Source organism: Pituophis catenifer, unplaced genomic scaffold (genome assembly GCF_029215685.1).
Source record: "Pituophis catenifer annectens isolate HBS135680 unplaced genomic scaffold, rPitCat1.0.hap2 SCAF_7, whole genome shotgun sequence".
Taxonomy (NCBI): Eukaryota; Metazoa; Chordata; class Lepidosauria; order Squamata; family Colubridae; genus Pituophis; species Pituophis catenifer.
The window spans coordinates 25,805,181-25,818,420 of record NW_027256887.1 but is presented as its reverse complement, the minus strand read 5'-3'; the positions used below and the strand labels follow the sequence as shown (position 1 = coordinate 25,818,420).

General features: G+C 41.5%; 1 protein-coding gene across 1 annotated transcript in view; it reads left to right on the top strand.

Annotated features, from left to right (window-relative positions):
* Positions 1–13,240, top strand: part of CAPZA2 (capping actin protein of muscle Z-line subunit alpha 2) — a 36,778-nt gene that overhangs the window by 17,752 nt on the left and 5,786 nt on the right. The window contains exons 7-8 of the mRNA XM_070947650.1: positions 869–947; positions 2,632–2,703. Of these exons, the coding sequence (XP_070803751.1) occupies positions 869–947; positions 2,632–2,703 (151 nt within the window). The remainder of the gene's footprint in view (positions 1–868; positions 948–2,631; positions 2,704–13,240) is intronic.

Genomic DNA, 13,240 nt, shown 5'->3' with positions numbered 1-13,240 from the left:
ATTGCTTTATTTAGAAATAGATTTCAAAGAAAGTTTTATTGACATTTTTATTTCAGTTTTATTTTAAAACATACGTTCATCTTGGGTAATATCAACTGTTATATATATTTCAGTTGTGACATACTAGTTTCCCTTCTGCTGAGTCTCCTAAAAGTATCTCACAAAACTTGCTGTAAAGATTCTTCAGTCCTCTAGAGCAATTTTAGGAGACTTTGCAGAGGCTTCAGTATTATTAAATTGGTGCAAGATTTTTTTTTTTTTTTTAAATTTGATTTATATGCCGCCCTTCTCCGGAGACTCAGGGCGGCTTACAATGTGCTAAGCAGTAGCCTTCATTCTTTTGTATATTTATACAAAGCCAGCTTATTGCCCTCACAACTGGGTCCTCAATTTACCTACCTTAGAAAGGATGGAAGGCTGAGTCAACCTTGAGCCTGGCGAGATTCGAACCTGCAGTAATTGCAGGCAGCTGGTCTTAATAACAGGGTACTTTAGACCACTGTACTACCAAGGCTTTTGAGCTATATTGCATAAACACTTTTTGATGTGAATAGGTTATGTCTAATATATAGGTGTGTGTGTGTGTGTGTGTGTGTGTGTGTGTGTGTGTGTGTGTGTTGAAATTTTATTACAAATATATGCGAACTGTTTGTAAATAAAGTTTTTACTACTTTTAATTTAAATACAGTGTAAAGAGTTGAAAATTAGAAAAAAATCCTTTGAAGAGCTAAAGCAGAACTCCTTGAAATACATCATTTTTTAAAAAAGCATTTTGTAGCAATTTTCAAGACATATTTCTCTTTCTCTCTCCTCTCCCCCCCCACCTTCCCTCCCTCCCGTTTCCTTTTATGATTTGTTTTTTTAAAAGGAATGGTCGTTGGCGATCAGAATGGAAATTCACAATAACGCCTTCAACCACCCAGGTAGCAGGTATCTTAAAAATTCAGGTATGGCTACCCTAATTTACCAGAATAAACTCAATAACCTAGTAATATCCCATGCAAATCTCAAAAGATAATTTATGGATATTTTCAAAAATTATTTTGCATTTTTCTATTGGGACGATGTACAGGTAGTCCTCAACCTATGATCACAATTGAGCTCCAGATTTCTGTTGCTAAGTGAGACATTTGTTAAGTGAGTTTTGCCTGATTTTACGACCTTTCTTGCCTCAATTATTAAGTGAATCACTGCAGTTAGTAACCTGATTGTTAAGCGAATCTGGTTTCCCCATTGACTTTGCTTGTCAGAAGGTCCCAAAAGGGTATCACATGACCCTGAGACATTGCAACTGTCAGAAATATGAACCACTTGCCAAGCATCTGAATTTTGATCACATGATCATGGGGATGCTGCAAAGGTAACTGAGAAAAACAGTCACAAGTCAATTTTTTCAATGCCATTGAAACTTTGAATGGTCACTAAATGAACTGTTGTAAGTCGAAGACTACCTATACAAAACAATTAAAATATTATATACACCATACAGCAGTGGTCCCCAACCTTTATGACTTGTGGGGGAGGGGGGGAAGACTTGTTTGTGCAAATTGACCTGCGCACAGGTGCAGGTGGTGGTACGCACTGGCCCACCAGTATCACATGTCTGTTCCAAAGAGACTACTTATGTGTAGTGCTTGACTTATTGTCATTCATTTAATGAATGCTGAGAGTGCTGAAAAAAATGACTTAACATTTGTCCTTTTGACCATCACAAGCATCCTGTAATCAAAATTCAAGTGCTTGACATCTGGCATATATTTACAATAGTCCAGCATCCTGGATCACATGATCACCATTTTGGGTCCTTTCCAAACGGCTTCCAACAGGCAAAGTCAGTGGAAAGAGCTGGATTCACTTAAAGAAACAAGGACATAAAATTGGATGTGACTCCTTTAATGACTGCATCACTTAATGATGGAAGTTATTAAATCCTACGGTAATTGTGGTTATACTTTGGGGATTGCCTACATTTTTTGCCAGTAAGTATATGTCTGTTTGGTCACTGATATCTAGGTCTCTCTGAAAATTTCATTTTCCTGGGAAGAAGTTGGGAGTAAATAATTGATGGAAAAATATATAAAGTTATTTATATGCTATAAATAACTTGGTTTGTCAAGGAGATGGGCTGAGTCTTGCTTATTTGTTCAGCTGAACATATTTTTGATATCTCTTCTTATATACTCTCTTATCAAAACAAAGTAAAAATACACAGCCAGTGTAGTACTGTATAATGATTAATGTCTACTGCAAAGAAACATTTCTTCAAGTCCATTCTCGGGCACAAAAGATCTTGCTGTGCAGTTTTGGGCCACTTTCTCTCTACCCAACTTACTTCACAGGGTTATTTTTTTGTGGAAAAGTGAAAAGGGAGCAGTATATATACTACTTTAAGATCTTAAAGATATATATTAAATGATAAAAATAAGATCTGAACAATACAAGTAAATTTAAATCTACAAGTGGTAGGCAGTTATGTTTTATTAGATTTAAAAAGTATTTGAATCTTTGACATCTGAATCATATCTCAATCTGCTAAAGACTATTTCTTATTTTGGAAGGCAAAAAATATCACTGGTATATGCTGCCAGTTTCTGTTTGTAATTATTTTACTGTGAACTTTCTTATACATAGGTTCATTATTATGAAGATGGAAATGTTCAGCTAGTGAGTCATAAAGACATACAAGATTCTCTAACAGTGACTGTAAGTATCTTTCTTCTGTGCATTGGTATAGGAACATTACATATATTTCATATTACATATTATAAAAGAAGTTGCCATTGCTTTCTTTATATTAGTGAAAAGTTAGCATTCTAATAAAAATGAACTTCCAGGTAGCAATAAGCAACCTGTCACAAGGTTATTACATTGTGTCTGATGTTGACATATAAGTATGGAAATTACATTGTCACATACATGTAACTTTTTGTCATTGTGACTTGCAGAATTACATGTATGTTCCTTTTGAAGGAAACCTTCACATATAAGTAGAAAAAATACTTAGATCTCTTTCTACAATTGACTTTGTAGAATTTTGTAATTAACAGAAGTAATACTTTGATTTACAAAGCTGAACAGATTTTATTTTCTAAATCATTTTGCTAAATTTTAACACAGACTATTAGTACTTAAAGCATTATTTGTAAGTAAAATTTATTGTAATGAACTATTTGAGATAGAAGATTTTAATCTAGAAGATTAAAATTCTATTATAATATAGAAGATTTTCAAATTCATATTCTATTTCATTTTGAAAGCATATTTTATTCAATAAAAGTATTTTTTATAAACAACTGCTATTTCAGAAATAAAAATAGAAACTATATCTGGATATCTGGCTCCTAGCTCCTGAAAATATGAAACAATTTAAACAGAAGAAGAATTGAAGCTTTTCATGTTAACTTTATTTTTAAGCAAAACTAAGCAATAAAAATTGCTTCCATCAATTAAATCATTTGACTGTAAATGAATAGTCTTTTACTTGCTCTAGGCAGATAAGAAAAGGAGGAAGTTAGTGAAATCTATACCATCTGGAGCATTAATTTTAGGAGTCATAATTGCCTGTGTGTTGTGTGTGTCTTCAAGTAAGTGTTGATTCCTGATAACTGCACAAGTCCCTGTTGTTTTCTTGGGAAGTTTTCCGAAGTGCTTTGACACTGCCTGCTTTCTGGAGCTGAAGGAAGGTGACAGGTTCAAGGTTACCCAGCTCGTTTTGTGCCTAAGGTGGAACTAGAACTTACAGTCTTCCAGTTTTTATCCTGTTATTTTATCCATTAAACTGTAATGCATACATACATACATACATACATACATACATACGTGTGTGTGTGTGTGTGTGTGTGTATGTATGTATGTATGTATGTATGTATGTATGTATATACTGTGTTTCCCCGAAAATAAGACCCTTTCTTATATTTTTTTGAACCCTGAAATAAGCGCTTGGCCTTATTGCCATGTGTTCAAAAGCCCGATTGGGCTTATTATCAGGGGATGTCTTATTTTGGGGAAAACGGGTATGTATGTATATGTACATGTACACACACATACACACATTGTGTGCACAATTATTAGGCAAGTTTATTTTGAAGGATTAATTTTATTTTTGAACAACTACAGTGCTCTTGGTCAATCCAAAATGTTAATAAACCTCAAACCTGAATATTTAAGAAAATAAAAGTGAGGTTTTGGCTTTCTTAGGAGAATATTTATCTATGCACAATTATTGGGCAACTATTAGTGTGCAGAATTATTATGCAACTAAATAAAAAATGAAAATTTGCCCATCTCACTTGTTTATTTGCATCTGTAAGTGAGAATAATAAATAAACAACTCAATGTACAAATAAACACTTCTGGCATTGCAAAAAAATAAATAAATTGGACGTTGTCCTACCTGAACGTCCCTTTCATGCTCAATGCGCCGCCAATCCTACTTCTGGGATCTTGATTGATGATTGGATGTACTGAGTGCCTATAAATGTTTCTGCAGCCTTGATACCGCCCCTTGTGACGTTAACCCTTCAGTCTTTTTCACAAAGCAGATAACGAGGACGACACCAACCCATCTTCAGGAACATCCCAACGCAGGATCACATAGGCAATGCTGCAGATAAGGAGACAAAAGAAAACACACACACCACCCACAGCAGCAATGGTCGACTATCGGGTGGGCCGGATTGGCGGCGCATCGAGCATAAAAGGGACGTTCAGGTAGGACAACGTCCATTTTCCTGACTCGCTGCGCCGCCAATCCTACTTCTGGGACATACCTAAGTTCACCCATTGTCTGGGAGGAGTCGATCCATTGGCTGATCCTGGGTGGATATTACAGATTGTAATACACGTCTGCCGAAGGCAGCATCAGCAGAAGCAAAAGTGTCCAAACGATAATGGGGTACAAAGGAAGACAATGATGACCAAGTCGCTGCCTTACAAATGTCATCAATAGATGCTTGGGTAGCCCAAGCCGCTGAAGTAGCGGCACTTCGAGTGGAATGGGGTACAATGCCACCGGGCACAGCCCTTCCCTGTAAATGATAAGCAGCTGATATACAGGCTTTAAGCCACCGACCCACAGTATGAGAAGAGACTTTCTGCCCCATGAAAGCTGGTAAGAAGGACACCAGCAAGGCCTCAGTTCTTCTAAAGGAGGCAGTACGTTTAATACAACGCCGTAAGGCTCTTCGGACATCTAAAGTATGCCACTTTCTCTCTAGAGGGTGGTGGGGGTCAGGGCAGAAATTAGGAAGAGTAATCTCCTGACTTCTATGAAATTTAGAGTTCACTTTGGGTATGAAGGCCGGATCTAGTCGGAGGACGACTCTATCAGGAAAAAATACACAGAGATCTGGGCGAATAGACAGAGCAGCAATCTCCGAAACTCTCCTAGCCGAAGTTACTGCCAGAAGAAAGGCCATTTTTAGGGTCAAATTACGTAACGAGGCTGAAGCCAAAGGCTCAAATGGATCAGAAGTAAGAGCTTGTAAAACTAACGTCAAATTCCAAGTCGGAAAGCGGTGTATCACCGGAGGTGACAAATTGACTGCTCCTCTTTAAAAAGCCTTAATCTTTGAATTTTGAGAGAGAGGTTGACGACCTTCGCCAGTCAAGACAGTGGCCAAAGCTGCCACTTGCCATCGAAGCGTAGAAGGAGCCAAACCTTTGTCCAGACCAGATTGAAGGAACTGTAAAATTTCAGAAATTGTTGATGAAGTAGGATCCACAAGCTTGGTAGCACACCATCGGGCAAAGGAGGACCAGGATGCATTATAAATTCGAATAGTTGAGGGACGCCTAGCTGCCTGAATAGTTGAAATGATATCTGATGGAATATTATCCTTCCTTAGGATGATGCGTTCAAGTGCCAAACGGTCAACTTTAACAAGTCTGGATCTGGATGTTGAACGATGCCTTGCAGAAGGATCGACTGGTCCCTGTGAATACGCCAAGGTGGCCTCACCGACAGACCTTTTAGATTGTCGAACCACGTCCTTCTCGGCCAATAAGGCGCTACCAGCAGAATCTCGGCCTTTTCCAATAGTATCTTCCGGATGACCCTTGGTAGAATTGGAATTAGGGGAAAGGCATACATCAAGCCTTTCGGCCATGGGCACCAAAGAGCATCGTGACCTTCTGCGGTTGGAGACGGGAATCTGGTGAAATATCTGGGAAGCTGAGCGTTTCGAGGACTCGCGAAGAGGTCCACACTTGAAGTTCCGAACCTGAGGGAGAGGCTGTGAAATAGGCGGGGGTGTAGCTGCCACTCTGAGGGATCCAGATGTTCCCTGCTGAGGTAATCGGCCTGCAAGTTGCTGGTCCCGGAAATGTGTTCTGCTTTCAGTGAAAGAACATTGTCTTCTGCCCAAGCTATCAGCCGTTCCGTCTCTGCCATCAGGTCCCTGGAACGCGTGCCTCCCTGTCTGTTGACATGGGCCTTCGTGGCCACATTGTCTGTCAGAATTAAGACATGCTTGTTGTACACATGGGTCTGGAAGGACAGAAGTGCAAGCCGAACCGCCCGGAGTTCCAAGAAGTTGATACTGTGCCATAGATCGGATGGAGCCCAAGTGCCCTGTGCAATCTGTGAGTCCAGGTGGGCCCCCCAACCATGAAGGCTGGCATCCGTCATTACGGTGACACGATGAGGTTCCAGAAACACAGTCCCGCATTGTAGAGCTGCAGATTGCCACCAATGGAGCGATTTCTTGACGCTGTTCGGAACTGTCACTTTGAGTAAAGAATCTGCCTGTCCCGAACTTTGAAATGGCAAGAGGAACCATTGAAGGAGGCGAAAATGACGACAAGCCCACGGCACTATTTGAATGCATGAGATGAACTTTCCCAACAATTGGGATAGTAGCAGAACAGTCACTGTTGGTTGAATAATCACCTGTCGAACCAGGTCCCTGATACTCGCTTGACGATCCGGGGACAGAAAGACCATTCCTTGAAGGGAATCTATAACAGAGCCCAGATGAAGAATACGAGACGTTGGAATCAACTGGCTCTTTGGAAGGTTGAGTACAAAACCATGGCACTGTAGAGCCTGAAGGACCGCCTGCCTGTCGATGTCTGCTTGTGTTTTGGAAGATGACAGGATCAATACATCGTCCAGATAACAGACCATGTGGATGGAACGCTCCCGCACTGACGCCGTTAGAGCAGCTAGTATTTTCTTGAATGTCCGGGGCGCCGATGAAAGTCCAAATGGCATGGCCCTGTATTGAAAATGGCGTCCTTCAAAGGCGAAACGGAGGTATCGTCTGTGCTCTGGGTGAATAGGTATGTGAAGATAAGCCTCCTTTATGTCCACAGATTGCATCAGGTCTCCCCGTCGAATGCATGCTAAAATTGTTTGACGCGAATGCATTTTGAAACGTCAATATAAAATGGAGAGATTCAGGTCCTTGAGGTTTAATATACCTCTCCAGCCCCCCAAACTTTTGGGAACCAGGAACAAAATCGAATAGTATCTGGTCCGAAGTTGGTCGTTGGGGACCGGCTCTATGGCTTCTATTTCTAATAAATGTTGAATCTTGAGTAGCATAAGTTGACGTTTCAGGGGATTCTCTGACGTTGGACAAGGAAGAAAACGATCCGGCGGGGAGGAGGTGAACTCCAGTTTGAGGCCATGTGTGACAGGGTGAAGAATCCAGGCATCTGTGGAAGTGGTCTCCCACTGGTGGTAAAATGCCTGAAGACGGCCCCCCACCGGAACGAGAGGCAGGAAGTCATTTGCCTCGACGGAAGGCTTTCGAGCCAGAACCACAGAAGGGTCTACGGAAGCTGGCCTGGCGTCTTCCTCAGTCACGAAAGGTAGGCCTACCTGCAGAGGAGAAATATCCCTGATTGTAGGATCGGTTGAAATAGGATCCGCTGGTGCCGGGGTCGGTCCGAAAGGACTGCCGGCCTTAAGGCGAAGCCCTTCGATCCAGTCTCCTGAAAGACGTAGGAAGAACCTTTCTCTTGTCGCGGCCCTCTATGAGGATGGAGTCCAAGGCCGACCCAAATAGTGAAGAGCCCTTGAATGGCGCAGTAGTGAGTCTCCACTTGGACTTATTGTCAGCTCGCCAATGTCGGAGCCACAATAAGCGGCAAGAAACTACAGATGAAGTGAGGGCCCGCGAAGCAAACTTCGCTGCATCCAGGGAAGCATCTGCCGCAAATTCGGCAGCAGCAAGCAGTTTGGTGATATCTTGTTTTATTCTGGCCTCCTCAGGGGGCACCCTGTCTCTCAATTGGCGAAGCCATATAAGGGATGACCTACTAAAAAATGAAGCCGCAGTAGCTGCTCGAATTGCCCATGCCGCCTCTTGATGTGTCTTCCTACACGATAGCTCAGCACGCTTGTCTTCCATTCGCAGGCCGTCCCCAACATCACCAGCCAGAACCGAAGAAGAGACAAGGCTAGCTACAGGCTCATCTACAGACGGTAATTGTAGCAATGACTCTAAGTCTGGGGCGGCACAATACATGCGCTTGTCATGGCCAGAGGGGCCAGCCAAGGAACCAGGACGTTTCCAAGGTTGCTGAATCACCTGAGCAAACAAATCAGGAAATGGAATATAATCGTGTTCAGGTTGAGGCATTTTAAACAAAGCATCAGACACAGATGGCTGGTCTTGTGAAGAGGAAGGAGGGTCAATGACTTTGTCCATATTAGTGGCTACCTTAGCCTTACACAAGGAAGAAAAAAGAGCAGGTTTGAAAAGTCCCGGAAAAGGAGACTTGTCAGATAAAGGCTCATCATCTTCAGACATATCAAAGTCATCAAAATAATCCTCATAATCAGAGCCTTCTACGCCCTGGGCAGTAGAAGCAGCCTTAGATGTAGATGGTTGAGGTACAGATGTAGAAGGCATTGGCCTTGCTGAAGCTACAGTTAAAGGCTGCGTTGAAGAGTGTTGAAAGGTAGACTGCAAAAAATTGGTAAAAGCTTGAGACAGCATAGTTTGAAAATCAAACACCTGACCAGGGACAGAAGTAGTCATCAGTTGTGGTTGCGAAACGGAGGTAACAATGACAGGACCTGGAGCCCCAGATTGCAACTGCACCGTAGGAGATGGATGGTGAACATAGTCACCCTGCGCACAGACCAGATTGTGGCCTTGAGGCACGAGGATAATGTCGCCCTGTGACCAAGCAGGAAAATTGGTCACTTGAGGATCGGACATAGGAGGCACAGGAGACTGGACCAGAGTATCCTCAGAATGTAAGGTAGGAGATTCCTCAGATTGTAAAACAGCCTGAGCCTTGGTAAACTGCTTTTCCAGAGCATTATGTAATCTGGCAGCTTGTTTGTCTATAATACCGTCCGCTGAAACAGATTTAGCGACAGGTTTTGGCACGCCTCTGGTTTTGGCCTTTCTTTTTCCAGCCGGCTTAGGGGAAGGAGCCCTACGAGGGGAAATCTCCCGTTCAATATCCGATGAGACAGGGGAATCAGCCATAACTCCCAAAACTACAAACAGTATTATTATTAAATAATATTTTTTATTTTTTTTATTTTTATTTATTTTTTTTGTTTTTTGTTTTTGGTAATTTGTTAATCAATTAGCTATTAAATGTATCAGAATTATTAAATTAAGTCCTTTTTTTTTTTAAACGAAATAACAGTAAAAACACTAAAAATAGTCACTTCCCTTCAGCCAATGGACAATCTGGCAGGATGAAGGATGAAAAAGGTGGCTGCAAAGGCTTGTTGGCAGGCCACGCTGCTCTTCTCCAGGCAGCAGTCAGTGAAGGTCCCTCAGTAAAATGCGACTGTAGCAAAAACTCTAGAAAGAAAGGCAGCTAAGCACACCTCGTAAAAGGAAGAGAGAAACACAAAATTAGCTAACAACCTGAACCAGATCAATAGTTGAATGTGGTAAGAAAAAAACACAGTCTCCACAATCACACACAGCCCAAGAAATAAATGTCAGAGGCCAGGTAAAGTCAAAACAGTAAATGGCGGGAAAAAGCCAACCGTCACTAAAACGCCATTGCACATCAGCAGGGTATGCTACAGATGAGCAGGGACCCTGAAAAAACTCCACTAATGCCGAAATTGCTCAGGTGGAGCAATTTGTCCTGATGTCGGACAAACCACCGCGATCCCAGCGGCACCCCTGGGGACTCAAAATGCGCCTCACAGTCGGCGCAAGAATAAACACGCCACCAGCCTTACAACTGACTGGTCTGGCGCTCCGCTTCTCCAACCGTTATGTCCAGACGTCATCACAGCCGGGCTGCTTTAATAAGTGCCTCTCAGCTGTTTTAACCAATAATAAGAACAGGCTGGATCGGCAGTTTGATTACTGACCGAAACCGCCGTTCGCGCCTCAGAATGACTGGGGGAAACAAGAAAATGGCAGATCGGTCGTTAGGCAAGAAACACCGAATACCGCTGCTCCGGAAAGGCTCCAATGATTCCAAACGCCAGTCTCAGCAAGACACACAACAAAGTTTGAGTTTAAATCCAAAAAACAAATTCACTCTAATTTTTTACTCTGGAGGAAAGGCACTCAGATGTACTCCTTTCCACTGAGTGAAAAAGACTGAAGGGTTAACGTCACAAGGGGCGGTACCAAGGCTGCAGAAACATTTATAGGCACTCAGTACATCCAATCATCAATCAAGATCCCAGAAGTAGGATTGGTGGCGCAGCGAGTCAGGAAAATGAACAATATAGCCACTCTTCTTTTCAATAACAGTCATAAGCCTTCCATTCATGGAGTCTGTCACTTTCTTGGTCTGTTGATGATCATCTTTTTGTGCAGCAGCAATGACAGCCTCCCAGACACTGTTCAGAGAGGTGTACTGTTTTCTTTCACCATGAATCTGCCATTTAAGAAGGGCCCATAAGTTCTCAATAGAGTTTAGGTTAGGTGAGGAAGGGGGCCATGTGATTATTCTTTCATCTTTAAGGCCTTTACTGACAAGCCACGCAGTGGAGTACTTCGATGTATGCGATGGAGCATTGTCCTGCATAAAAATCATGGTCTTGAAAGATGCAGACTTTTTCCTGTACCATTGCTTGAAGAAGTGTCTTCTAAAAACTGGCAGTAGGTTTGGGAGTTGCTTTTAAGTTCCATCTTCAACCCAAAAAGATCCAACTAGCTCATCCTTAATAATACCAGCCCATACCTGTATCCTACCTCCACCTTGCTAGCCTCTGAGTCGAATCTGGTCTGTCAAGAGTCACTTTCATCTCCATCAGTCCATAAAACCTTTGAAAAATCTGACTTCGAATATTTCTTGGCCCAGTCTTGCTATTTCAATTTATGTGTCTTGTTCAGTGGTGGTTGGGTTTCAGCCTTTCTACCGTGGCCATGTCTCTGAGCACTGAATACCTTGTACTTCTTGGCACTTTAGATAGGTTCCAGAATATGACAGCACTGGAGGATAATGAGTTCCTGACAGCTTCATATTTGATTCTTCTCAAATCTTTGGCAGTTAATGTGCATCTTTTTTTCTCAACACGTTTCTTGCAACCCTGTTGACTATTTGCAATAAAATGTTTGATGGTTGTGTGATCATGCCCCAATATCTTAGCAATTTTGAAGAGTGTAAAGTCTCTGAAAGACTTTACAATTTTTGACTTTTTGAAGTCAGTTAAATATCTTTTTTGGCCCATTTTACCCGAGGAAAAGAAGCTGCGTAATAATTATGCACACTTTGATATAAGGTGTTAATCTTCTTAGGCTACACCCTCATTACACAAATACACATCACCTGATATGCTTATATCCAGTAAGCATTCAAGTTTATATAGCTTGAGGAGGAAATATGTATAAAAATGATATGGTCAAAATACTCATTTGCCTAATAATTGTGCACTGTGTGTATGTGTGTACACATATGCATCAGTGGTGGGTTTCTTATCGGTTCACTCCAACTGTCAACTAGGTCCTCCCACTACCTACCTATATTTGTTTGTTTTTAGCCCAGTTGATAGGTGCAGCAGAGCGGATTGCCCCGCCTCAGCTGTTCTGAAATGCAGTGCATGTGCTCGAACTGGTTGTAACACCGGTTGAAACTCACCACTGATATACATATACACATATATACATTTATCCAAATTTATGTAGTCTCTTCACAATATAAGCATAACATTAAAAATAAAGTCAATAAAACATCTACTATAATTAATTTAATTATAAATCTGGCAGCCTCTTTCCTATTCCCCAAAAGTTTTCCAAAAACAACTCAATATTGTCTAACTTTTTGGATCATCAAGGCCTTAAGGAGATAAAAGCAATGGACTTTAGGAATCTTTCCTCTTAGAAAAATATTGAGTGCATCAATTCCTCTTAAGAGAGGCTAAAGTTATCTGAGGGCAAAGCCATATGAAATTTATGTGGTAAAACCAGTACTTAGAATTTATTTATTTTATTTTATTTGTTTGTCAGATGTGTACAAGATAGGTATAGGTATAAAGATAAACAAAGGAAGTAAGTCCAGATAAATGGGGGACAGTAAGACAGGCACACTGTCTGCACGCTGGTAGGCACGCTGGTGCGTTTATGCATGCCCCCTTTATGGATCTCTTACGAATGGGGTGAGGTCCACGGTAGACAGTTTGAAGTTGAAGCTGTGAAGGTTTGAGGCTATAACAACTGAGTTGAGTAGAGCATTGACCACTCTGTTACTGAAGTTGTATTTTCTGCAATCGAGTTTGGAGCGGTTTACCTTGAGTTTATATCTATTGTTTGCCCATGTATTATTGTGGTGGAAGCTGAAGAAGTTGTTGACAGGTAAGACGTAGCGGACAGTTTTGTGTACTATGCTTAGATCGGACTGCAGGCAGCGCAGTTCCAGATTGTCCAAGCCCAGAATTTCAAGTCTGGTGGCATAAGGGATTCTATTGTGAGTAGAGGAGTGGAGTACTTTTCTCGTGAAATACCTCTGGACCAGCTCAATCGTGTTAATGTCCGATATACAGTATGGATTCCAGGCGGATGAGCTGTATTCAAAAATTGGTCTGGCAAAGGTTTTGTACGCCCTAGTTAGCAATACAATGTTACTGGAGAAGAAGCTTTGCAAGATTAGGTTAACAAGTGTTAATGCCTTTTTGGCAATGCTGTTACAGTGAGCTCGGGGGTTAAGATTGTTTGAGATGAGTATGCATCTCATGAGGTCCTTGACAAAGCGAGGGTCATCTACGAGATCGCCCAACTTGTGTTTGGAGTTATGATTTTTTTTGCCAATGTATAGGATAGAGCATTTATTCGTTGAGATTTGGAGTTGCCAAATTCAT